The 25740-nt window shown below is 27.2% G+C and overlaps 2 protein-coding genes across 2 annotated transcripts; both read left to right on the top strand.

Annotated features, from left to right (window-relative positions):
* The first annotated feature begins 2355 nt into the window (after window positions 1–2355).
* On the top strand, window positions 2356–13696 carry LOC117168022 (histone-lysine N-methyltransferase NSD2-like). The gene is made up of 5 exons (XM_033353340.1): window positions 2356–2469; window positions 3091–3344; window positions 11575–11960; window positions 12088–13063; window positions 13139–13696. The coding sequence occupies exons 2-5, from the start codon at window positions 3116–3118 to the stop codon at window positions 13195–13197; spliced, it is 1650 nt and encodes a 549-aa protein (XP_033209231.1). The 5' UTR covers window positions 2356–2469; window positions 3091–3115; the 3' UTR covers window positions 13198–13696.
* Window positions 13697–18900: 5204 nt separating this feature from the next.
* Window positions 18901–23330, top strand: LOC117168094 (cilia- and flagella-associated protein 20). Its single transcript, XM_033353461.1, has 2 exons — window positions 18901–19573; window positions 22769–23330. The coding sequence occupies exons 1-2, from the start codon at window positions 19298–19300 to the stop codon at window positions 23072–23074; spliced, it is 582 nt and encodes a 193-aa protein (XP_033209352.1). The 5' UTR covers window positions 18901–19297; the 3' UTR covers window positions 23075–23330.
* Window positions 23331–25740: the final 2410 nt, after the last annotated feature.

Raw genomic sequence — 25740 nt, 5'->3', positions numbered from 1 at the left:
CAAAATAGTTGAATTTTGAAACATCAAATAGATTAATTTAATACCAAGAAGATTAATTTTCTACTATGAAAGACATATTTTCAAAGAAATTGCCACAGTTTTAACGAAATAGATACATTTTCAATCAAAGGGATACATTTTTTACTGAAATTATTTGATAGAAAATAAATGTAAAAATATATCAATAGTGTTAGGGGTCTTCGGTTGAAAGTTTAATTATTTTGTTTCAAATTGACTTTTTTTTGGGTAGAAAATAAAAATATTTTGGCAGAAAATTCCACTATTGGGTTGAAAATTAACCTTTTTGTAAAAAATTTAACTCTTTGTTTAAAAAATCGTCCGTTTAGTTTGAAAATAGTAGAAAACTAAACTATTTAGTTAAAAGTTAACTTTTTTGTTGGAAATTCATATTTTCGGTTTCTAAATTCAACTCTATTGTTGGAAAATCTTGTTTTCGGTATGAAAATCAATCTCTTTTGGTAAAAAATTTCTGTAGAGGGTTCAGCTATTTAGTTTGAAATTCGTCTTTTCTGGTTGAAAAATATTAAACTACTTGGTTGAAAGTTGAAATACTTTTTTAAAAAATCAGTTTTTTCAGTGGAAGATTCATAATTTTAGTTAAAATTTTAACTTATATGTTTCTTTGTTTTTGTTGCAGATACAAAATACAAATATTTTGGTAGAAAATGAAACTATTTGGTTGAAATTTAACTTTTTTTATGGGAATTTTACTCTTCTGTTGAAAATGTGTCCTTTTTAGTTAAAAAATTAACTATTTGATTGAAAGTTGAACTGCTTTGTTAAAAAAAGCTTTCTTTCTCCTAAGAACACAATATATTATCTTATTTATTTTGACTTTTAAATTATAAAATTAGGGAAGAGGAAAAAGCAACTTTTTAGGTAACTTGAAGTTTTTTATCTAGTAACTGTAGCTAGTTACTCAAAAAAGTAACTTACCCACCACTGAAGTGTACTCAATCGCGAAAGATGTACAAAGATCCAGATGTGTATTAAAGAGTTAGAATTAAGGGCATGTGACACAGCTAAATACCTATATTACCGACCTCACTTTTTCCGTTCACTGAATGTTTTTTTGAACCTAAGAACTTTTTTTGTAAATAAAATATCGAGCTGAAACTTTGGGAAATGTATTAGAGTACAATAAAGTACGTTTAGGTAATACATTTTGGTAGGAACTTTACTGAAAATTATTTCATCTTTTTTCTGAACCTCAACATTTTTTGCACGTTCGCACTTTTTTTATACATAAAATATCGGTCTCGAACTTTGAGAAATGCAAGAGCCGAAAGAAAACTACGTTTAAGTACAAAGCTTAATAATAATAGATGTAAAAAAATATATTTCAACAATCTCCAACGGCATCAGCCGGTAACGTTGTACACAAAAATACGAACTCTCTAAAGCCTCGTCTAGTGGCCGCCAAGTTTCGTATTTTCGTGTACAACGTTACCGGCTGATGCCGTTGGAATTGATTGTTGAAATATATTTTTTTACAGCTTTTATTATTAAGCTTTATACTTAAACGTAGTTTTCTTTCGGCTCTTGCATTTCTCAAAGTTTGAGACCGATATTTTATGTATAAAAAAAGTTCGAACGTTCAAAAAATGTTGAGGTTCAGAAAAAAGATAAAATAATTTTCAGTGAAGTTCCTACCAAATGCAGTACCTAAACGTACTTTATTGTACTCTAATAAATCTTCCAAAGTTTCAGCTCGATATCTTATTTACAACAAAAGTTCTTAGGTTCAAAAAAAACATTCAGTGAACCGAAAAAGTGAGGTCGGTAATATAGGTATTTAGCTGTGTCACATGCCCTTAAGTAAAGAAACAGATAAGGATCCTCGGTTACGAAATATACAGAAAAAGATAGAAATTTGTAATAAATATAGACTAAGGGATATAAAGAGATAAAAGAGTCCTCGGGCATGAAAGGTAAAGAAAGAGATTGACAAACATTCAGATTAAGGATAGGAAAAAATTAGGGTTTTAGGGATGCAAAATGACCCATTGGGATAGAATAGCTCCATCTTTTCCTATCCTCAATTTCTATCTTTTTCAATCCTACTTCCAGGAGGGCAACCGAAAAGAATAAATTTTCAACCAAAAATAGTTATATTTTCTTATTGGATTCTATTATAATGGCACTGAAAAGCATAAATAAATAAATATGAATTTTGATAACTTATATACCATTTCTTTATAAATGCTGTTAATTTTGGTCTCTCTTTTCTTTTAACTATTTAAAAATTAGATTTTATTATTTTCAGAAGCATTTGCATACTTTTAAGTTTTGTAGGATTGGCAACAATGCTTGTTTTACCGGCTAACACCGGCTTATCCTCCCGCCTCACGCGCCTATGCGACATTTTTTGTGTCCGTCTGTTTCTTACAGCGTACTTTCATTTGTTTTCTATATTTACAACGATTTAGAACGCGCTTAGTGTATTAGGTAAGTATTCCTTATTTTTCAAATACAATTAGCATGTTCTCGAAAATATTTCTAAAGCCCTCCCATGATCAGAATTTAGTTGGATTTAAAATAATTCGTAAAAGTTTTTGTGTTTTTTTTTTGTTTCCAAGCATCAGGCGTGAATAAAGTGTTTATTGGTGTACATATACCTTTTACCTTATTTTCATTGATTTTGTTATTAAATTTTCAGTTTTTCAGCATCCTTTTCAGTGCAAATGATTAAATATATTTTCAGTAGGTCAGTTTTGCGAGCAAGATCAATAATTATAACCTCAAATTTCCAAAATCATAACCTCTCAGCTGTCAATTATAAACTTGTCTAATTCTGAACTTTGAATTAATTGACTTTAATTCTCTCTAGCTTATCTCATTTTTCGTGTATAATTATTTCTGTAAGATCTTTTTAGTTTTTCACGTCGTCTTTGTTGATAAATTACATTTAAAATAACTCTTAGTTATGTGCATCAAATTTTCGGAGAAAAATGATAAAATGTACGAATGCTTACTTAAGTTTAGGAGTTCATTTGTTTAAATTCTTAATCTTGATATAATTATGTTTATGTTATTATGCCTATTCTAATAACAGTATTTTAATAATAGAGATAAGAAAGATTTCAATCCCGCCATGGCAGGAACTCTTGAAAAAAGTTCAAATGAAATCATAAAACATGGTGACTCAATAAATGATAGTGGAATCGAAATGAGTGGTGAAGAAAAAGAAAAGGAAACAAAACTGAATTTGAATTGTCCTTGGGTACTTGGACAATTAGCCTGGGCTCGAGGCAGCAGTTATCCTTTCTGGCCTTGTGTTGTGACTCTGGATCCAAAAACCATGCTATATTACAGAGTTCAAAGTAAGTACTTCACACTATTATTTGAATTAAAAATGTATGATAATTTTCATATTTCATTCAGACCAGACTTCACACTCTTCTCCCTATTCCTCTATTTCCATTACCCTTTTTTTCGTTTGAATCATAAGGATTTCCAACTATATATTTCGTTAAAAGTTCAATCTTTTTAATTGAAAAGTCTACTGTATAATATTTTTGGTCCAGAATTCATATCTTTTGTTTAAAAATGGTACTATTTGGTTGAAAATGTAATTATTTTGTTGAAAATTCAACTGTTTTATTGAGCGTTCTTTTTTTTATAGACAGTTCATCATTTTAATTGAAATTTCATCTTTTTATACAAATGTCATCATTTTTGGTTTTTAATTTATCGTTAATTTTTTAATTGAAGAAACCGACTATTATGTCTTTGGTTCAGACTGCATGTCTTTTGGTTGAAAATTTGACTACATATATGGTTACAACTATAATTAATTAATTTGCTGAAATTTCAACTGATTTTTTTTAATATTCGTCTTTCTGGATTAAAAACTCATCTTTTGGTAGAAGACATTAAAAATTTTTTAAATTAATTTTTAATGGTTGAAAGTTCATTCTTTTTCAATAAAAAGTCTATTATTTTTTTCGGAATACATCATTTTTTAAATTAGTATTTTTTATTTATTTTTTAAACTCATTAAAGTTTTTTCCTTAAAAATTCATTTTTAATGGTTGAAAGTTCATTATTTTTCAATAAATTTCAATATTTTAATTTTACTTATTTTTTTGAAAATTCAACTATTTTCATAAAAAATCTTATTTTTTCGAAAATTCAACTGTTTTGTTGAATATCCTTCTTTTGAAGTTAAAATTCATCTTTTGGGAGAAAACTTACTTTTTTTGTTGTTGTAAATACATCTTTTATGGTTTTCTATCATATTTTTAGTTCAAAATCTATTTCTTTTTCTTCTTTATTCTATTTCTTTAAGAATTTACATATTTGGTTAAGAATTCAACTATTTTCTTTAAAAGTAATTTTTTTGGTTGAAAATTGAACTGTTTTGTTGAATATTCGTCTTTTTAAATTGAAAATTCATTTTTTTGTAGAAGTCATTTTATAGAAAGTCATCATTCATGGTTATAAATTCATTTTTAATGTTTGAAATTTCATTCTTTCTCTTTGAAAATTCTATTATTGTATTTTTCGTTCGGGTTTCATCTATTTTAATAAAAAAATTATATTATTTGGTTAAAATTTCAATTATTTTGTTGAAATTTAAACTGTTACATATTCTACTATAAAATTCTACAATTTAGTTAAATATTTAATTATTTTGTTGAAGATTCAACTATTTTCTTAAAAAGTCATATTTTTAATCGAAAATTTAACTATTCTTTTTAATGTTCTTATATATGATTTGAGAACGTTTTATATGATTTACCGAAATTTCTTTAATTAAAAAAACCTGGGCAGAAATAACTTTAAATCAACAAAAATAATTTTATTGTAAATCTATGTTTATAGTATATGTCAAGAGATTTTTGCTCAAGGATTTTCTATTCTACGTCGTATTATATGTCATAGAACAAATTATACCATATAACATATTATTTCATCGTCTACTCACAGTTTGAATAAATATTCCAGAAAAATATTTTTTTGTTGATCCAACGTTATCTCTTCCGATAATTCAATTATAGCGAGAAGTTCTAGTATATCCAATGTAAATGACACCATTTATTTATTTATTTACAATTCTTTAAAATTAGCAATACTTTTAATACTTGAAATCCATTAAAAAAAATTTCAAGGTATTTTCAAATAAATCATCCAACAAGGTAGAATTTAATTTGACTATTTGAATTTGATTCGAATTATCTATCAGATTAAATTCAACACGTTTTTTGGACTGTATTTGTCACAAATGTATGAATTTTTTTTGATTTTCATATTAACATTTTTTTTTAAAGTTCAACAACAAGAAAAATGTAGTATTTTTGTGCATGATGGAGCTGAGAAAAATTCAAGATCTCTAGTTTAACAATTTATTTAATCAAGCTGTATTTTTATTTATATTACATTACATTTATATTTACACAACTGTATTTTTATTTATATTTGGCACGAGGAAAAGTAATTTTATTGTTAAATAACAGTCAAAATGGTAGTTTTATGATAAATTAAAAATAACATTTTTTTATATTTATATTGCATTATTTCAATTTAAATAATTATTTTCGAAAACACAAACTTACATCAAATGGTTAATTTTGGCTTGTTCTATTAAAAATGTCAGCTTCTCTGTGCATCTCGATCCTGTAATATAAAAAGTTTACTTTAAAACTCTACATTTTTGAATTTTCCACATTTTTCAAGACCTCTTAAATTAGAAAAATCTGGAATTTATGATGTATTTAAATCAGTCATTGCACAGATCATCTACTGAAAAATCTTGTTTCTAAATTCAAATACTTAGTGAAAAGTGGAACTACTTAGTTCAAAGTTCATTTTTTATTGTTTTTGATGATTTATTCTTTTTAGTTTAAAAATCTTTTTTTTTTAAAATTGAAAAAATTTTCTTAAAATTTGTTTGTGGATAATTTTTGTTATTGAACATTTAATTATTTCATTTTTCGTTGAAAGGTTATATTCTTGAGTTAAAAATTGAACTTTTTGGTTGCAACTTCGTCTTTTGTAGTAGAATATTGATAATCTTGACAAAATTTCTTTCAAAATTCAAAAACTTGGTTAAAAATTCCTGTATTTTGTTAAAAATTAATCTTTTTGGTTGAAAATGTATGTATTTAGTTCAAAATCAGATTTTTTAATTTGAAAATTAATGTTTTAAACCAAAATTTTAACTATTCCACTTTTTATTGAAAATCCATATTTTTTTATAGAGATTTAATCTTCTTGGCTGAGAATTCATCTGCGTAGTGGAAACAATTTTTTTTTCTCATTGAGAATTGAAATATTATATTTTTGACTGAAAATTAATATTTTTTACATTCTCATCAGAGACGGCATTAGAATTGTGTAAACTTTGCCCCCTCCCCAGTTTTTGTCAAATGTCCACGTTTTGAGACCCCCTGAATCCGAAAAACAGGTTTTTACGAATGTTTGTCTATCTGTGTGTCTGTAGTTTTTTAGTTTGTTAGCACGATAACTTTCGAAAGAAATGACGGATTGGATTGGCCTTTGGTATACTCTTTTAGTGTACTAAACTAAAGGTCAAGTTCGTTAGTCAACTATTTTGGATAAAAATACAAAAAGTGAGCGTATTTTGAAAATTTTTGAGACCACTTTTTTTCAAAATTCCAAAATTTTCTTTGTGGATATTTATGGTATTCAAACAGAAGATAAATTTATCCTCAAGACTTTTTTCTATAAAACCAAAATTTACCAGAGTTATAGCATTTACAAAACTTCAAAAAACACACGAAAGTGAACATTTTAAGCGAAATAACGCACGATATGAAAAAATTCAAGAGAAGAAAAATGTTGCTTTTTGAATGGTCTACAAAATTATCATAACAACTTTCAGAATTTTCTTGAAAAATTTAAAATTCCAATTTTGACAGGATACAAAAATAATGGAAAATCAAAAATTAAATTTTGCGGTCAAACTGTGCAAAATGGATGAAAAGATGTGTAGACAAAAAATGTGCATTTTTAAAAGACCTAAAAATTTGTTATGACCCAATTTTAATAATAAAATTTGCCCGTTGCGTGGGCACCTTCTCATCACAACTTTTGTCTTTAATTTCTTTTTCGTCTCGTGTATGTGTTTTCAAAAAAATTACTTTTTTCATGTTTTTAATGCTATTTCTTACGATGAAAACAAATAACAGAACTATAAAATCATTATTCATGACAAATTAATTAATTTTTACATTCATTTCATTGATTACATTTACAGTTTTTGTCAAATGTCCACATTTTGAGACACTCTCAATTCGAGAAACCGGTTTTTACGAATGTGTGAGTGTGTGTAGATTTTTAGTTTGTCAGCACGATAAATTTCGAAAGAATTGACAGATTGGGTTGGGCTTTGCTATACTCTTTCAGTGTCTTAAACTAAAGGTCAAGTTGGTTAGTCAGCCATTTTAGATAAAAATAAAAAAAGATTCAAAAATTCTCTGTACAATTATTTATAGTACTCAAAAAAACAAACAATTTCTCCTGATGACTTTTTTTGCTAAAACAAAAATTTACAACAGTTATACCATTTACAAAATTCAAAAATACACACGAAAATGAACATTTTAAGCCAAATAACGCACGATATGAAAAAAAGTCAAGAGAAGAAAAATTTTGCTTTTTGAATTTTCTTGAAATATTGATGAAATATAGCGATCGTGAGAATGGAAGTTATTAATGGAAGTTTCGTGGGTCACTAAGGTTAGGAATATAATTTAGAAGTTCAAAAAATGTAAGATTGATGTGTAGACCGTATGTGTAACGTTTAAATCGCAAACAGAAAATTTGAAATGAGTAAATTCAGTTTTTGAAAAATCGGAAGAAGTGGCAGCAAAATGTTTAATAACCAACTTTTTTTAAAGAATACGCATTTTTTAAAGAGACAATTAAACTAAGTCTATTTTAATATCAATGCATGTTATGAATTGTAATAATATACATTTATGGAAATGATATACAATAGGATAGACAAATTCGAGTGCGAAGCACGATATACGTGATGATAATGCGTTCGTGAAAGCCGAAGGAGCTTTAACAGAAGGGAATTCACTATCACTAAACTACTGTTGTCGATGCTTTGACCTTTAGTTTTAAAAAATCTGTGCACAAGTTTGGGAAATATACAAAGACCGAGCGCTTAGCGCGAAGTAAATACTTTATTCAGCGCGAAACGCGAAAAACAACAGTCACCCGCAGTATATGCCAGCGAGGCGGGCGGATTTTAAAATAGTACTTCATGTATTTTGTTAAAAATTCGTCTTTTTTATAGAAAATTTTTTGTAGAAAATTATTTATAGAAAATTATTTTCGATGCCTCTTTTTTATTTGAAAATTGATCTGTTTTGGTTAAGAATTCAAATAATTTGTTAAAAATGTGTATTTTTTGTTTTAATTCTTCTTTTTTTTTACTGAAAATTAAAATATTTGTTGGTTCAACACTTTTGGTTAAGAATTCATCTCTTTTATCGAAAACTAATCACTGTAATTGAAAATTAATTGTTTTAATAGAACATATAATTCTTCCATTTTTTGTTACAAATATATCTTTTTGCCTTTGAAATACAACTATTTGGTTCTTAATTCAACAATTTTTGGTTTATTGAATTAAAATTAGAGTATTTGATTAAAAATTAATCTTTTTGTAGAGAGTTCGTCTATTTAGCTTTAAAGTTAAACTATTTGCTTGTAAATGAAACTCCTTAGTTAAAAATAAATTTTTTGGGTTGAATATTTATCTTTCTTGGTAGACAACTCAACTATTTTGTTGAAAACTCGTATTTTTGGGTTGTAAATTTGATCTCATTTAGTAAAAACTTCATATTTTTTTATTGAAAATGCAAGATATTTTGCCTTAAAATCAGGGTGGCGACTTGGTCGGGAAACCAGGAAAAAACAGGGAATTCAAATAAAAATCCGGGAATTTACTTCTGACCGCAGTCAAATTCAAGTTTTCATTATTTTCATTATTACGACTGATCTGGAAAAGTGATTTCTACTTTATCTGCAGTGGCAGATTTTTCAGATTATCTCAGTTTACTCTAATTAAATCATAATTTAGTATTAAATTTGTATTTGTTTGTTTATTTATTTAGAAATTTAAATAGTTTAAAAATGTATGTACTTTGTGAAAATCTTCTTGTTTAAAAATTCTTTTTTTTTGGTTAAAAATTATTTTTTTGGTTGAAGATTCATAATTTTAATTAAAAATTCATCATAGGTTGAAAATGTAACTACTTTGTTGAAAAGCAATTTTTTTACCTAAAAATTTAACTATTCCAGTAGAAAAGTAAACTATTTTGCTTAAAATCAGTTTTTTTCTTGTTAAGAATTAAATTTTTAACAGAAAATTAAATTAATTTGTGTTTTGTCGAAGATCATCATTTTCATTGAAAATTCATTTCTATCGTTGAAATATGAGCTGTTTAATTGAAAACTTCTTTTTTCTTTGGATGGAAAGGAATATTTTTTGCCGAATATTTACCTTTTTTGTTGAGAATGCGTTTATTATTCTGCTTAAAATTATTTTAAAAAATTAATCTAGTAAAATATTCTTAATTTCAGTTAAACTTACTAGTTTCTGGTTTAAAATTCACCTATTGCAGTTAAAGCTTTACAATTTTAGTTAAAAACTCATCACTTTGAAAATGTAACAATTTTTTTAAGTAATTTTCTTACACTAAAAATTTATCTTATTCTTATTGAATATTCCACAGTTTTTACTAAAAACTCATATGTCTAATATAACATTAATCTTTTAACTTTAAATTTAACTATTTGAGTTTTGGTTGTCAATTTTTTGTTGTAAAAATCAATCTTTTGTCGTTAAAAATTCAAATATTTCAGTTAAAAATTTATTGTTTTAGAAAATTAATTTTTTCAACTAAAAGTTTAATTATTCTATTTTTTCTTGGAAATCGATATTTTTTATTGGAAAATTTAAATATTTGTTTCCAAATTCCTTTAGTTTGAAATTTTTGTCTGCTGTGTTAAAGGATGTTTAGAATGAACGTCATGAATTAGAATAAATGTTTGCATTTTGCGGCAAATATGAATATGTTACTTTTAGTTTACCGAAAAAATCGACCGGGAAATTCACCGAATTATCACCCTGATAATATTAGGAATATATTAAAATTAATTTTAAATTATTTCAAATAATTTAAATGAAGTGTTTACGTATACCGACAAAATCCGGCTCTTCGTACCGAAATTTTGGGGCAAATAGCCCACGGCCTAATTTAACCCTTATTGACCCAATTTGTCTGTTTTTGTCCATCAATTTTAAGCACGGACAACTTTGTTATTTATGCTTGAAAACATTTTATAATGTATGGCCGGGTATTTTCAAGTGTGCTCCTCCAGAATATGATCCGAAAATTTCGAAAAACCACCCCTTTCCGACCCTATTTTTCAATTTAAAAAAATTGATTTTTTAAGGTAATTATTTTTTAATCGCATTTTCGATGCGAAAGAAGTCTTGGTAATAGGTGAAACCACAAAAAATCCGGCTCAGAATGTCCAAATAATCAAGTTTTGCACAAAGAACTGGAAACATTTTTATTGAATAAATGGCTAAAGACGTTCCATACGGCAGCACATACAAAAATTTCGAACCTGTTTATCAAAAAATTATTGCAATAAAATTTTATTTGAATCAAATTCTACATATTTTCAAAATTTCAACTTAACTCAACTTGTATTCATTTTTAGCACTAAATTTATTTGCAATTTTTTGGTATTGAAAATAGTATTTTTGAAAACCTGCCGATTTTCACCTATTTAGGCTATTTTATGGGGTGGTAACGAAATTTAACCTTAGATAACAAAAGAAAATATGTTGTCTATTATCTGTGAAATATTTTCCCCCATTTTAACCTGTTTTCAAAAGTGAAACAACTTTTTTCAGAAAAATCCGTGAAATAGCGATTTTTCGTAAATATGTTATTTTGGGGGTGATCGTACAACACCTTAATGATGAAAAATGAATTTTCTGTGTGTATAACCTTATCTCATTGGACATTTTGAGCCGTAGATTTTGTGGTTTCAGCTATTTCCAATACCTCTTTCGCATCGAAAAAGTTCACGGACAAAAACAGACAAATTGGGTCAATGAGGGTTAAAACAAAATATTAACTTTTGCAGATTTCGAAAAAAAAATTAGAGACTTTTTAAAAATTATGAAAGACTTTCAAAAATAATTTAAAATTTGAATGAATTTAACAGAACATGTTGATGTTCCAAGATTTTAAAATAAAATTTTGCAGCTTATTAAGGATTTTTAATCTATTTAAAATGAAAATAGTTTATTTGTTAATTTCAAAAGTGTTCAGTTTATAAAAAAATGTCGTTCAATTTTTAATATATCCAGCTTAAAGTTGCTCGAAATGATTTGCAGCGCAGTTTTTTTTAGGCCACCCTGCTTATTTTAGCCGTATTAAAAAAAAACACACTATTTCCTCTGCTTGGAGTGCATTTTGGACTGTGAAGTCTGGTATACTCTTTGATATTTATATTTTTGTTAATTATACATTTAATTTCTTTTTCAATTAGACAAAGGCAGATCGCAAGCTCTAATGATCCACGTTCAATATTTTGGCGATGGTGGTCGTCACAACTGGGTCTTGTCGCACTACATGATAGCATTTTCTGGCCTGGAAGACTTCAAAAATCTCACCAAATCCATAACTCCCGAGACAAAGAAGAAGGATCCGAAATACGCTGCTGCATTCAGTCCGAAACTTGGCGTTAAGAAGCAATGGGGCACTGGAGTTACTGAAGCTTCTGGTTTGATGCACTTATCAAACGAAGAAAGAGCTTCAATGTTTGAGCCTATTGCACCATCTCCAGTTGAAACAGCTGACACTCCGAATAATAAATTGAAAAGGAAACTCTCCGTAAAGGGATCTAAGATTCCAAATGAGACTCCAACCCCTGGCGTAATTAATTGATCTTATTTTCTTTTTCTTTTCTTTTTTTTTTCTATCCCCACGTCACTATCTTCCAGGAAAATAACCCCCTACATTATTTTCTGATGGCTATAACCAAAAAAACTTCTTATTTCAGCCCAAAAGATTTAAAAAGGTCGAGAGCAAAGATGAAGCAGGAAAATCTTTACCAAACTCTGAATCCATCGCAAAATTAGAAACTGAATCTGTGAATGAATCAATATCCGTACCTAAAGAAGAGTTGAGTAAAGCAACCCCGGTTGCTTCCAGACGTAAGAGTACGAGAGCTCAAAATCAGAGTGTCAAAGAAGTTGTGGATACACCGAAGCGCCAATATATAAGGAAAAAGGCACCCAAATTGTCGGAGGAAGAGAAAAATAGAAGAGACGAGATTGATTTTGAAGACTATTATAATTTGAATAAAGATGTTTGGAAAGCTGAGCATCCTGAGGCTTCAGATGAGGAAGTTAGAACACTTCTGAAAGATATGTGGAATGAAATGGACGCTGCGGAAAAGAGCAATAACTTGAATAGAAACTTTGACGATTACAGGTACAAGTCGACTGTAGATCAGCCGGAAGTCAAGCGCTCTGAAACGAAATTGCAAAAAGATGATTCGAAAAATAAGGAGAATTCTCAGCAGGGCAACAAGAATATCTCTAAAGTTAATAGTAAAACTGAGGATAAGATCAGTCCTGAGAGTGAAAAAGTAATTGAAACCCCTAAAGCTAATGGCTCTTCTCAGAAGGATAAAGTCAAGGCGGTTATGAAAGCCAATGGAAGTCCTCAGAAAGAAAAAAGGAAGTTGACTGAAATTTCGGATGATTCTCAGTCTCAGAAAGGAACAAGCGACAAGAATTCTAGAACAGAAGTTGTTTCCCAGAATGGGAAAAACGAGAAATGTGAAACTAAAAGTTCGCAGGACGATCCGAAAAGTGAGAATTTGAAACAGAATTCTTTGAAAGAATCAGAAGAAGATAAAATATGTCAGTCTTGTCAAAAAAAAGATTCGCCTCGAAAAACGAGCAAAGATAAGACAGAAAATGAAGACAAAATTGTAGAGGGAGGCGAAAAAGTGGACAGCAAAATGAAAGGTAATTTTTCGTTTTAAGTTTAGCCGATTATTTTGTTGGTTAGTTGAAAATATACTTAATTCGATTTTTTTTCAGTTGAAGGAGCAGACAACGGCGAGTTTGTGTGCACAAATTGTCGAAACGAAAAAGCCTAGTCGTGTGTTGACAGGCGAGAAAAATAATTTCCTTTAATTGCTCTATCGTTAAAATGTTGCTAGCGAATAATTATTATTTGGACAATTTTCTTCTGCCAGCAAGTTGTATTAAAACTTGCATATTTTTTTACAACAGAAAGAAGCTTTATTTGTAGAAAAAAATGGAATCGTAATATGGACGTTAATGAAGTACTCGCTATTAGCAAGAAAAATCCTAGACTGCAGTTGAATACTCTATTGTACTTACATATTTTTATACTCTATGACTAGAATTGTGAAAAGTAATACATGCCTGATACGTATGTTTTAACGTGAGTTGATAGTTTAAGGATTATGCTATCTTAAAATTATATTCATATTATTAACAGTGCGTGTTCTTCCAAAGTGTTTTGTGGCTTGATTAGAAAATTTAGGTAGATCATGGCATTTAATTCAAAAGTTATTGTAGGAATTTTTGTTTTTAAATATAACAAAAATAAATTTATGTTTTGATACCATATCTGTTTGATATTTAAATATATCGTTTATAAAATAATTAATTTAATTTTAACTTTAAAAATATTTGAAATTTCAGAAAATTTTATTATTTGTGATATGAATGAAAGTTTTTATTTATTAAAATTGTAAGGATTAATTAATTAGTTCATTCATCATAATTTAATTATTTAGTTAAAAATTAAATTTTTTTTAATTAAACGGTATTTTGTTGAACAGCAATATTTTTTGGTTGAAACTGATTTTTTTTTTTATTGAAAAATACACTATTATATTTTTGGTTTAGAACTCATCTCTTGGCTGAAAATTAAATTTTTTGTTTGTTTTGAAAAATCAACTATTCTCTTAAAAGTTTCTTTTGGTTAAAAATTCTACTATTTTATTTAAAACTCATTTTTTTGTTTGTTAAAAATGTAACTGGTTGATTTAAAACTTGTCCATTTTGTTTAAAATTTGGAAAAATTTTGGTCTGAACATTCATTTTTCTAGGTTGAAAATTCATCTCTTGATACAAAAGTTCTCTTTTTTAGTTTAAATTTATTTGTTTTTAATTGAAAAGTCTACTATTCTATTTTAGGCTCAGAATTCATCTCTTGGTTTTGTTACCGAAATTTCTGCACAAATAGCAAATTTTCAGCTCTATTTGTACCGAAAAAATCCGTTCTTTGTTAAAAGTAATTTTTTTAAAAATTTCTTTAATTGAATTAATATTATTTTTGTTTGAAGATTCATCTCGTTGGCTGAAAATACATGTTTTTGGGTTGGAATTTCAACAGATTGTTTACAAAATTCAACTACTTTGTTTAAAACAAGAATTCGTTTTTATGTTGAAAAATGAATTATTTTTCTGGAAATTTAACTTTTTCCATTTTTGGTTAAAAAATTAACTAGTTTGTTAAAATTTTGCTATTTTTGCTTAAAAGTTCAACTAATTGGTTCAAAATAAAAATTTTTTGTTGAAAATTAATCTTCTTTTATAGACAATTAATCTTTTTTAGTTGCAATTTTTAATATTTAATTTCAAATTTATTTATTTTGTTAAAAAATCATCCTTTTTGTTAGAAAATTTAGCTGTTATGTTGTAACGTTCGTATTTTTTTATAGAAAATTCGTTCTTATGGCTCAAAAATTTATCTCTCGATAGAAAAGTTATCATTATTTTGGTAACAACTTAATTATTTTTTATTGAAAAGCATAGTATTAAATTTTTGGTTCAAAAATTATTCTATTTTGGTTTAAAATTTAATCCTTTATGATCAAATTCGGCAATTTTTTTGAAAAGTAATGTTTTTTGGTTGGAAAATCAATTAATTTTTTAAAAGTTCATTTAATTTGTAAATACGTTTTTTTTTTGGATGAAAATTCATCTCGTTGGTGGAAAATTCGTATTTTCGGGTTGAAAAATCAAATATTTTCTAAAATATTCTCGGTGCAAAAGTCGCCTTTTTTGATTCAAATCTAAGTATTTTTCATTGAACTGTCTACTCTTATATTTTTGATTTAGTAAATCATTTCCTTTTGGTTGAAAATTTAACTAATTTTTGCTGAAAATAAACTTTTTTTTTTAAATTCATATTTTCAAGTGAAAAATTCAGCGGTTTTATAGAAAATCCACAATTTAGTTAAAAACGTGTCTTTCAGGTTTGCGAATTTATCTTTTTGGCTTGTAATTTCAATAATTTGTTAGACAATTCAACTATGTGTGCGAAAATTTATTTTTTTTGTTTGAAAAAAATGATATTTACAGATGGTGCAAGACCCATGTAATTTATCACGTATTTCCCATGAGAAAAAAGAACACGGATTTGTATATTTTATTTAGAATCGTCAATATTAGGTGAATCGAGTTAAAACTCAAAATTTCTCTTCACAATTAGCCATATAGTAAGAATAAAATATTGCTTTATAAATATCGCCCCCATAAGTCTGTTTTTTAGGATCACAAAAAAACTCCTTAAGTTCAACAAATGAGTTTTGAGAGTTCTTGGCGCTGTTTATGATTTTTAGCGGTTTTTTAACATGCAAAATGTTTATAGTACATACATAAAATACTATTTTATACTGATAATTACATTTTAAAAAGTATTATTTTTATCAATTCTCTCTTAGAATTGAGATAAAAAGTCACGGTTTTGAACAAAAAATCCACTTTTTGTCAAATTTTCAATTAGAGTGAGGTAATAGTTATCGTTAAAAAACGATATTGTTTAAACAATTTATTAGTTTGTATAACTATTTTCTTTTAGATAAGTGCTAGAATGTTGCGGTTTTTTCTGTAATTTTGAGTTTTTCTTTGACTTTTCAATCAGTAATAAATAATAAATAGTATTATTAATGACCGCAATAAGAATCTGCATTTTTAGTTATGAACGAATAATAAATAAACATTATAGAGAATCATACTTTAAACAATCTCTTCCTTTTTTGTGAATATATTTCTGAAATAAAACATTTGAAATATTCTTCAACTTTTCTGTATGAATCATATTAAATTTTAATTTTCCTTGAAATAGTTAACAAGAGCCATTCTGTTGAAATTAAAATTAATATTTATTATTTGTTTCTAACTAAAAAGTCAAAGAAAAGCCCAAAATTTCAGAAAAATAAGCAAATTTCTAAGATTACTCAAAGACAACATAGTTAAAACCCATAATAAATTGTTTAAAAAATTATGTCTGTTAACTTGCACGAATTATTGCCGCACTAAGTGAAAAGTGAGCGGAAAGTTTAAAAGTAAAAAAAAACGTAACTTTTTAGCATTTATCTAACAGTAGATAGTTATAAACATTAAATTATTTAAACTATTTAAACTTGCATTATTGATTACTTTACTAAGTGAAAAGCGAGTGAAAAGTTTAAAATTGTAGAAGAGACTACAAATATGTAGCATTAATAAAGAAGTAGATAATTATAAAAAATAATAATTTGTTTAAATAATTTTTTTGCTCGATTGAATTAATGATTAACTCACTCCAAGTGGAAGGTAGACAAATAGTTGAAAATTTCAGAAAAAACCGCAGCTTTTTAGCATTATTCAAATTGAATAATATAAACAACAATAATAAATTGTTTAAACAATTAATTTGCTGAATTTCAATTGATTATATACCTCACTCTAATTCAAAATTCGATAAAATTTTGGAAATAACTACAATTTTCTATCATTATTTTAAGGGAATATTATTAATAATTATTATTAATTGTTTAAAAAATCGTGTTTGCTAAAATTAATTTAAAGTAACTTCACTCTGATTGAAAATTAAACAAAAAGTTTAAAATTTCGGAAAAAAATACGTCCTATCTCTATATTCTAAGAGCAAATTGATAAAACAATAATAAATTATTTAAACAAAGTATCTACACATTTAATTATTACAATAAAGTAATATTTTATGTGTTATAAGCAATTTGCACTTAAAATCCCGATAAAAATCATAACTAATACCAAAAACAAGTAAAACACATTTTTTCATTTATGGGTTTTTTTTGGGACACCTCACTACAGACTTATTGGCTTGGTATTTACAAAGTGATATTTTATCCGTATTCTATGGCTAATTGCGAAAAGAAATGTTGAGTTTCAACTCGATTAAGCTAATATTGACGAGTCTGAATAAAATGTACAAAACCGTCTTTTTTCCCATGGGAAAAATGTGTTAAGCTTTTTGGGGTTTGCGCGCTACCTCTAAATATCATTTATTAAAAAAGAAATGGATTTATTGTTTTGCCATGTTTTGGATTCGGAAAATTCCTGGACATATCTACAAAAATCGAGAGAAACAAGATTTGGACCACCCTATTCTACATTCATTTTTGAATTTCCCGCGCAGTGTTAGATTTGTGTCTTATTTAATTTTCATTATTTTTGCAAAATTCTGGGAATTTTACATTGACAACATTTTATCATCATTTTTATAAAAGGGATGGGTTCATATCGAAGCCAGCTTTTTCAAAAAAAGGCTTTCTCTAAAAAACATATTTTATTTTAGTTAGATTAAGTTATGTTATCACGCTTATTATTTAATTAAATAGCTTATTAAAACAAATATTCTGGTATGTGCTCGTATGGTGAAAAATCAATTTATCCAATTTATTCAAAAAAATGTGCGCGCTGCGCGGGCACATTCTCACCGCACGCTGCGCGCGCGGCTCGCAAATTTGGGCGCGCCTAGGGCGCACGACGGCTGAATCTCGCGCTTCGTGCTCAGATAATTATTCTTTGCATTTGGAATGCTTGAAAAAAACTTTATCAAAAAGATTTCTTTTAGATGGCAGTATTTATATGCGTCTTCATATTCTGAATTGTCTACTTAATTAAGTATTGACAAAGATTAAGTTTCTTAAAGCTCTGTAGGCTTTGAGGTACATATTCTCATCGTGACACTCACGCTGCTAACTCGATTTCCGACAGACATTTGTAAACAGGTTTTGTTGGATTTTTTTCTCGTAATTTTCGTCGTTTTTCCACACATTTTTTTTATTTTACTTTTTTCAACGTTATTTTTCACGAATAAAACAAAAAGTACGCGTCCTATCAAGAAGTGATTCTTAACGAAATGGCAGATCTTTTTTGGGATAACCATTTTTGTTAGTTCATCTTTTTTTGTAACCATACATAGTTTGTCCACAAAATGGAATTTTTTATTTTCCATTATTTTTTGTGCAATCAAAATTTGAATTTTCGATTTTTGAAGAAAATCCAAAAATTGGTTATGATAATCTTGTAGGGATTTCAAAAAGAAATGTTTTTCTTCTCTTGACTTTTTTTCATATCGTGCGTTTTTCGGCTTCAAATTTTGATTTTCGGTTGATTAACAAAATTTTGAAAACGCTATAACTCTGAGAATTTTCTTTTTATCGAATAAAGTCATAAGGATAAATTGTTTGTTCTTTTCAATGCTATAAATATAAGGACATAGAATTTTCAAATTTAGAAAAAAGTGGTCTCAAAAATTTTCAAAATGCGCCAACTTTTTGAATTTTTATCAAAAATGGCTGGTTAACGAACTCGTCCTTTCTTTTAGGACCTAGAAAAAGTGTGCCGAAGATGTATTTTATTCGTTCATTTTTTCGAGAGTTGTCGTTTTTACGGACGGACATCGTGAAAACCTGATTTTCGGATTCAGGGAGTCTCGAAACGTGATATTACTTGTTTGGCCCTCGTTGGGGTAGTGTTGACATCTTCAATTTCCCCCACCCAAGTCCCAACCTAAAATATGCGCGGCATCGATTAAACACGCCAAGTCACAAACTTTTAATTTGCAGGAAGTAATAATTTGTTTTGCTTATCAAAAACTTTGGTAATAATCTTAACGATGCACAAAAAAAGTACAAATTTGCGTAATATACAAGCCGATTGAAACTAGTCATTATTTTCTAACGTGTGGTTTCCAGTAACATGACTAAATCTTATTTGTGTGCTTGTTCGTTACGCTTGATATTCTCAAAGTTATAGGTTATGTTTATCTAAACACGGTTTTCTGATGAAAAAAGGCTCAAAACGTCGCATAAAACTGTGAAATAATAAAACTGCACAACATCTGTGATTGAAGATACTCTCAAAGTGTAAAGTAAATCACAAAACGTGAAATAAAGTGAGGCAACGATGTTCAAGAATACATTCCAAAGTGGTTTTTTATCCATACTTTACAGCATTGGCAGTAAGCCTTTGCAAATATGGGATAAAAAAGTAAGAAACGGACATATAAAAAGAATTACTGACAATGATATTCAGAGTCTGGTACTTGAAATTCTTGGAAGCAATGTCAGCACAACGTATATTACCTGCCCGGCTGATCCAAGAAAAACTTTGGGCATCAAGCTACCTTTTCTTGTGATGATTATTAAAAATCTGAAGAAGTATTTTACCTTCGAAGTTCAGGTAAGGTTTTCTACTTTCTTATTTCTATATACCGTTATACATGTGAAGAATTTCTAACGTGGCATGTGTGATTTTTTTATACTCTCCAAATTTATTTTATACACTTTCAGACAAATTCAGGATGTTATACTCAACAGGGAAACTTAAAAATTTCAAATCATTTTTTGTTTAAATCAATTGTAAAATAAAATTTATAGTAATGCTTTTACGCTGCATTTTAACTTTTTAACCAAAAATGTTGGTGTATAATTATAATTTAGACTTTCATACTGGGAATTTTGGTAAAAAATTCTAATTTTCACTTTTTAACAAAGAATTTACGTAAGGAATTATAATTTACACTTTGAGACTGGGAATATTTGTAAAGAATTATAAATTTGAGATTAGGAATTTTTTAAAGGAATTATAATTGTCACTTTAAAACAAAGAATTTTGGTAAAAAATTATAATTCTCATTTTCTAACAAAGAAAAATGTTGGAAAGAATTATAATTTAGACTTTGAGACCCGAATTTTTTTAAAAGAATTATAATTTAAGTTTCTGGACTGAGAATTTTTGTAATGAATTATAATTCTGACTCTGACAAATAATTTTCCTCAAGAATAATACTTTTCAACTATTTTATTTCCCGATTTAAAAATCGGAAAAATTTTGTGAATAATTATAATGTTCACTTTCTAACAAAGAATTTCTGAAAAGAATGATAATTTAGGCTTTGAAATGGAGAATTTTGTAAAGTATTATAATTTAGAATTTGAGATTCTGTATTTTTTAAAAGAATTATAATTTAATATTTGAGACGAGTAATTTTTGTAAATAATTATAATATAATATAGATTTCGAGACTTGAAAATTCTGTTGAAAATTCAACGATTTTGCCAAAGTAGCCATTTTTTGTTGAAAATTCAACTGTTTTGTTAAACCTTCGTCTTTTTGAATAGAAGATTCATCGTTTGAATTGAAAATTCATCTTTTTGGTATACAAGTAATTTTTTGGTTGAAAGTTAAGTATTTTTGATTGAAAAATCTACTATACAGTTTAAAATTCATCTTTTTGGTAGAAAATGTAATTATTGTGTTAACTAATCGTCTCTTTTGGTTGAAAATTCAACAAATTTGTTCAACTTTAAACTTCTTTATGGAAAATTCTTTTTTTTTTGTCGAATATTCATCTCTTGTAAAAATGTTTACTGAAAAATAACTTTTTTTGTTGAAAATTCTTATTTTTTGTTTAAAAATCAATCTGATTTGTAGAAAGCTTATCTTCATTCTTAAAAAGTTTCTAATTTGTTTGAATTTTTTTTTTTCTTTTACTGAAAAATTTTTCTCAGTTTAAATTTGCCGTTTTGTTTTGAAAGTTTATTGCTTGGTGTTAAAATGCAACTGTTTTCTGGAAAATTAATTTGTCCAGTTGAGGATTCCACTATTACATTTTTCGTAGAAAATTAATCTTTATTGGTTGAAAATACAACTACACCTGGTTGAAACTTTGTACTTTGTTCAAAATTCATTTTGAGCTGAAGTTTCATTTTCTTGGTTTTGAAAACTTAACTATTCTGTTGATAATTCGTTTTTAAAAATGTAAATTAACTTTTCAACTGTAAATTTAACTATTCTAATTCTGGTTGAATATTGATGTTTTTCAATTGAAAAGTTAAGTATTGGGTAGAAAATTCATGTATGTTGTTGAAAATTAATTTCCTTGGTTAAAAATTCAATAATTTGTTTGAATCGTTTTTCTTTCTTGACTGAAAAATCTTTCTTGGTCGAAAATTCAACTCTTGTTGAAACTTTTTTTCTTTGATTTGAACAATCATGTTTTTAGTTTGAAAATTCAAATATTTAGTTTAAAATTCATCGTTTTTTCTGAAGGTTCAACTTTGTGTGTAAAATTCAATTCTTTTCTTGAAATATCATATTTTTCGGTAGAAAAAGCATATTTTTTGCTTGAAAATACATACAAGTATTTTTTCGAAAATGCAATATATTCAGAATTTAAATCATAGGAAACATAAAAGAAAGATCAAATTTAGGTCTGGATCTTGGGACATTAAAATTTTTTAAATTGTTTATTATCTTTGGGATTAAAAACGAGGGTGTTCTGTAAGAGATAAGGAAATGGAACTTTTTAAAGTATCTTTGGACATCAAATGGAACCATTCTGAAGCATACAATTTTAGGTCTGGAAGTTAGGGAATTTAAAAAAAAAAATTATCTTGGGGGTTGAAAACGAGGATGTTGCGGAAGAGATAGGGGAATGATACATTTTTTAGTATATTTGGACATCAAATGGAATCATTCTGAAGCATACAGTTTTTTGTTTGGAAGTTGAATAATTTTTTATGATTTTTTTATTCTCAGGGGTTGAAGTAGGGTGTGTTCCGGAAGAGATACGGGAGTGGTACCTTCTGGATTTTATTTTGGCACCCAATGTTATAATCAACACTATCATTTTATGTCTAGAAGTTGTATAATTTTTTATGATTTTTTCGATTCTTGGGGGTTGAATTGGGATGTGTTTCGGAGTTGCTAGAAATTTTTTCGGGTACCTTCAATCATTAAATTGATCCATTTAGAACTTTCAAACTTTAGGTATCGCGCAAAAAAAGAAATTTGGTAAATTTGTTTATGTCACCTACATTTATTTTATTTAAAAGAATTTATTCCTCTATTATTCCCAAATTTTTTGGAAAAATCGCCCTACTTCCCTTGGTTTGAAAGCATTTTAAGCTGTGAAGTCTGTATGAAGGTTCTCCAAGATTTTGAATTTACCTTTGAACTACTCATAATTTACTAGGAGAATGCTTTCTGTATAGAAAAAATTGAGTTCAGCACCTTTTCGAATGAAGATGTATGCGGCTCACCGTGAGGGATTATTCAAGTATTATTATGTAATGTTTTGAAGGGTTATGGGAAGTTTACGATCAAAATTTCTTTAAAAATGAGCTTAATATTTTAATAGCTCAATCAAATTCTTAATTGAAAATTCATGTATTTTGTTAAAAATCGATTTTTTTGTGTAACATTAATTTTCTTGACTGGAAAATTAATAAAAATGATAGCCGGACTAGAGATGCCTGGAAACCCCCTGGATTTGTCACAGATTTCTTTTCAGGATTTGAGTAGACATCCTGAATATTACAAGACCACTTTTTTAAATTTTCTAAATGATTAGCAATGCATAATGTTTTTCAGGTGATAGACGACAAGAATGTCCGGCGAAGATTTCGGGCCAGTAATTACCAATCCACAACGAGGGTAAAACCTTTTATCTGTACAATGCCAATGAGACTGGACGACGGCTGGAATCAAATACAGTTCAACCTTGCGGATTTCACTCGTCGCGCATACGGTACAAATTATGTAGAGACATTGAGAGTTCAAATTCACGCAAATTGCAGGATACGTAGAGTCTATTTCTCTGATAGGCTATATTCGGAGGACGAGTTGCCAGCCGAATTTAAATTATTTTTACCAATTCAAAACAAAGCAAAGTGTTAACGTTTAGCTTAATTCATCTGCAATTATGTTTATCGCATCGTCGTACAAAAAATGTTCTCTCGAAATCGCAACTTTCAAATTAATCATGAATTGCTGTTTTCGGTTCAAGTAAGTGTCCTTCGTAACTCAAGTTTGAAAATAAATTTATTGCACGTCGAAGTATTTCGCAGCAGTTTTTCACAAACGTTTTATAAAAGTGTTATTTATTAATGAATTTTCGCTAGTTGAAAGTGAGAATAAAGTTTAAAGTGAGTAATTTTGGTCGTATACATTTTATTATGAATAGGCTAGAATTTTTCTATTTTCAGGCCTCGGAATCATCCCATTATTAACACTTTTTGAACCTTTTTTTAACGATGTAAGTGATTTTCTATTATTTTGAAATAATTACACCTATTCTGCTATTTTCTCAAAACGCTTGCTAATGCAACTATTTTTTCACTTTGCTTTTAAACATATTTTCAAACATTTTCGCTACTTTTATAGGTTTTAAAGCTTTTAGAGCATTTTAAAAGATTCAAAGGGATTTCAGAGAATTTGAAAGATTTCAAGATATTGTAAAAGTTTTCAAAAAGTTTCATCTGATTTCAGAGAATTTCAAAGTTTTTAAAGTAATTGTAAGGTATATTAACAATTTCGAAATAATTTGAGGCATTTCAAATTATTTCAAGGGATATCAAAAATTTTAAAGATTGCAAGGTATTTCAAAAGGCTGCAAAAAATGTATAGAGAACTTTTAGGAGTAAATTAAATCTAATGAAACTCTAAGGGATTTCTATGATATTCTGGTGACTTTTTGGGATTTCAAAGGATTGTAAAGATTTAAACATTTTTTTAAAGGAATTGTAAAAGATGTCAATGATTTTAAATTTTAAATCAACTTAATAGTTTAAACAAATTTGAAGGATTTCAAAGAACGTATTGTATTTTTTAAAGTTTCCGAGAATTTTCATGAGATTATAAGGAATTTCTATAAATTTTAAGTAATTTAAACAAAAATCGTTGAGTTTTTATAGACTTCAGGCGATTTCAACGGATTTGGAAGATTTTTCAAGGGGGTTTTATCAGATTTTACGTGATTCCAGCGGATTTCAAACTTTGAATACAATGTTTTTATTATTTTTTATTCAACTTCAATTTTTTATGTTTTGAAGGAATTTTGAAAGATATTACAAATTTTAAGATTTGCCTAATTTTTTTGTTTAATTACAATATCGAATTGAATAACAATGATTCTTAATTTGTAAAAGTCGCTTGATATTATTTTATTTAACTGTTTGGTTTTTAAAAGCTTCAAATCGACTTTTTAAACAAAAATTTAAATATTCTATTTTTGGTTGAAAATTGATCGTTTTTGTGTGAAAGTTCGTATATTTGGTTAAAAATTCGTTATTTTTGTTAGAAAATTAAATTTTTTGGTTAAAAATTCGTATTTTTACTCGACTTTCTCTTCATTGAAAAATCTTTCTTAGCTGAAAATTCAACTCATGTTGAAAAGTTGTATTTTTTGGTTGAATTAAACTGTTTTTGATTAAAAATTGATATATTTTTTGGATGAAATATCAAGTAAAGTTCATTTATTTAGTAAAACAATGAGTTGTTTTGTTGAACATCCGATTTTTCATTGGCTGAAAAACTTTTTTTTACTGAAAATGTAGCCACTACAGTTGAATATTCTATCATTGCAGTTAAAAATTAATTTTTTGTCCTAAAAATGATCTTTTTTGGCTAAAAATTTGTCTTTTTGGGTGGAAATTAATCTTCTTGGTTGAAAATTAACATTATTGTCGAAAATTTACTTACGCTAGTTAAAAGTTGATCTTTTTCGTTGAAAATTTATTTTTTTAGTTGAAAATTCAAATATTCTAGTTCAAGATTCATCATTGTAATTGCAAATGTAACTATTTTATGAAAATTAGTTTTTTTGTTGGTCGAAAATTATTTTTGTTAAACTTAAAATATTACTTCCAATTTAATATTCCCTCATTTTTGTTAAAAATGCATCTCTTCGGTAGAACGTTAATTTTTTAAACTAAAAATATAACTATTCAATTTTTGGTTGAAAAATTATCTTTTTTAGTTGAAAATTCCTTTTTTTTGTTGGTAGAAATGAATCTTATTGATTGAAAATAAGTTTTTTTTTCTTGAAAATTCAACTATTCAAGTTAAAGATGCATCATTTTAGTTTAAAATTCATATTTTTGATTTATGATGCAAACTATTCTGGTTAAAGATTTATCATTTCAGTTGAAAATTTATCACTTTAATGGATAATGTAACTATGGTATTGATCATCTGTTTTTATTTAGTTAAAAACTTTGGTAGAACATTAATTTTGTTAACTAAAAATTTAACTTTTCAATTTTTGGTTAAAAGATGATAATTTTTAGTTGAAAAATTCATTTTTTTTGTTTTGTTAGAAATTAATCTTATTGCTTGAAAATAAGATTTTTTTGTTGAAAATTCAATTAATACAGTTAAAGATTCATAATTTTAGTTGCAAATTCATATTTTTGGTTTTAAATTTAACTATTCCAGTTAACGATTCGCCATTTTAGCTGAAAATTCATTACTTTGTTTGAAAATGTAACCTTTTTTTTAAGTTAGTCTCTTTTGAACATTATTAATTCTAAACTGAAAATATAACTATTCCAATTTAATATTCT

Source organism: Belonocnema kinseyi, chromosome 2, assembly GCF_010883055.1.
Source record: "Belonocnema kinseyi isolate 2016_QV_RU_SX_M_011 chromosome 2, B_treatae_v1, whole genome shotgun sequence".
Taxonomy (NCBI): domain Eukaryota; kingdom Metazoa; phylum Arthropoda; class Insecta; order Hymenoptera; family Cynipidae; genus Belonocnema; species Belonocnema kinseyi.
The sequence above is the reverse complement of the archived record's forward strand: the minus strand, read 5'-3'. Positions and strand labels throughout refer to the sequence as shown.

Bases quoted from the DNA above. Each gene is read 5' to 3' on its own strand.
- LOC117168022 (XM_033353340.1), top strand. From the start codon at position 3,116: ATGGCAGGAACTCTTGAAAAAAGTTCAAATGAAATCATAAAACATGGT. The intron at 11,961-12,087 runs GTAATTAATTGA...TTCTTATTTCAG, and splicing joins ATGAGACTCCAACCCCTGGC to CCCAAAAGATTTAAAAAGGT. The intron at 13,064-13,138 runs GTAATTTTTCGT...ATTTTTTTTCAG, and splicing joins AGTGGACAGCAAAATGAAAG to TTGAAGGAGCAGACAACGGC.
- LOC117168094 (XM_033353461.1), top strand. From the start codon at position 19,298: ATGTTCAAGAATACATTCCAAAGTGGTTTTTTATCCATACTTTACAGC. The intron at 19,574-22,768 runs GTAAGGTTTTCT...AATGTTTTTCAG, and splicing joins ATTTTACCTTCGAAGTTCAG to GTGATAGACGACAAGAATGT.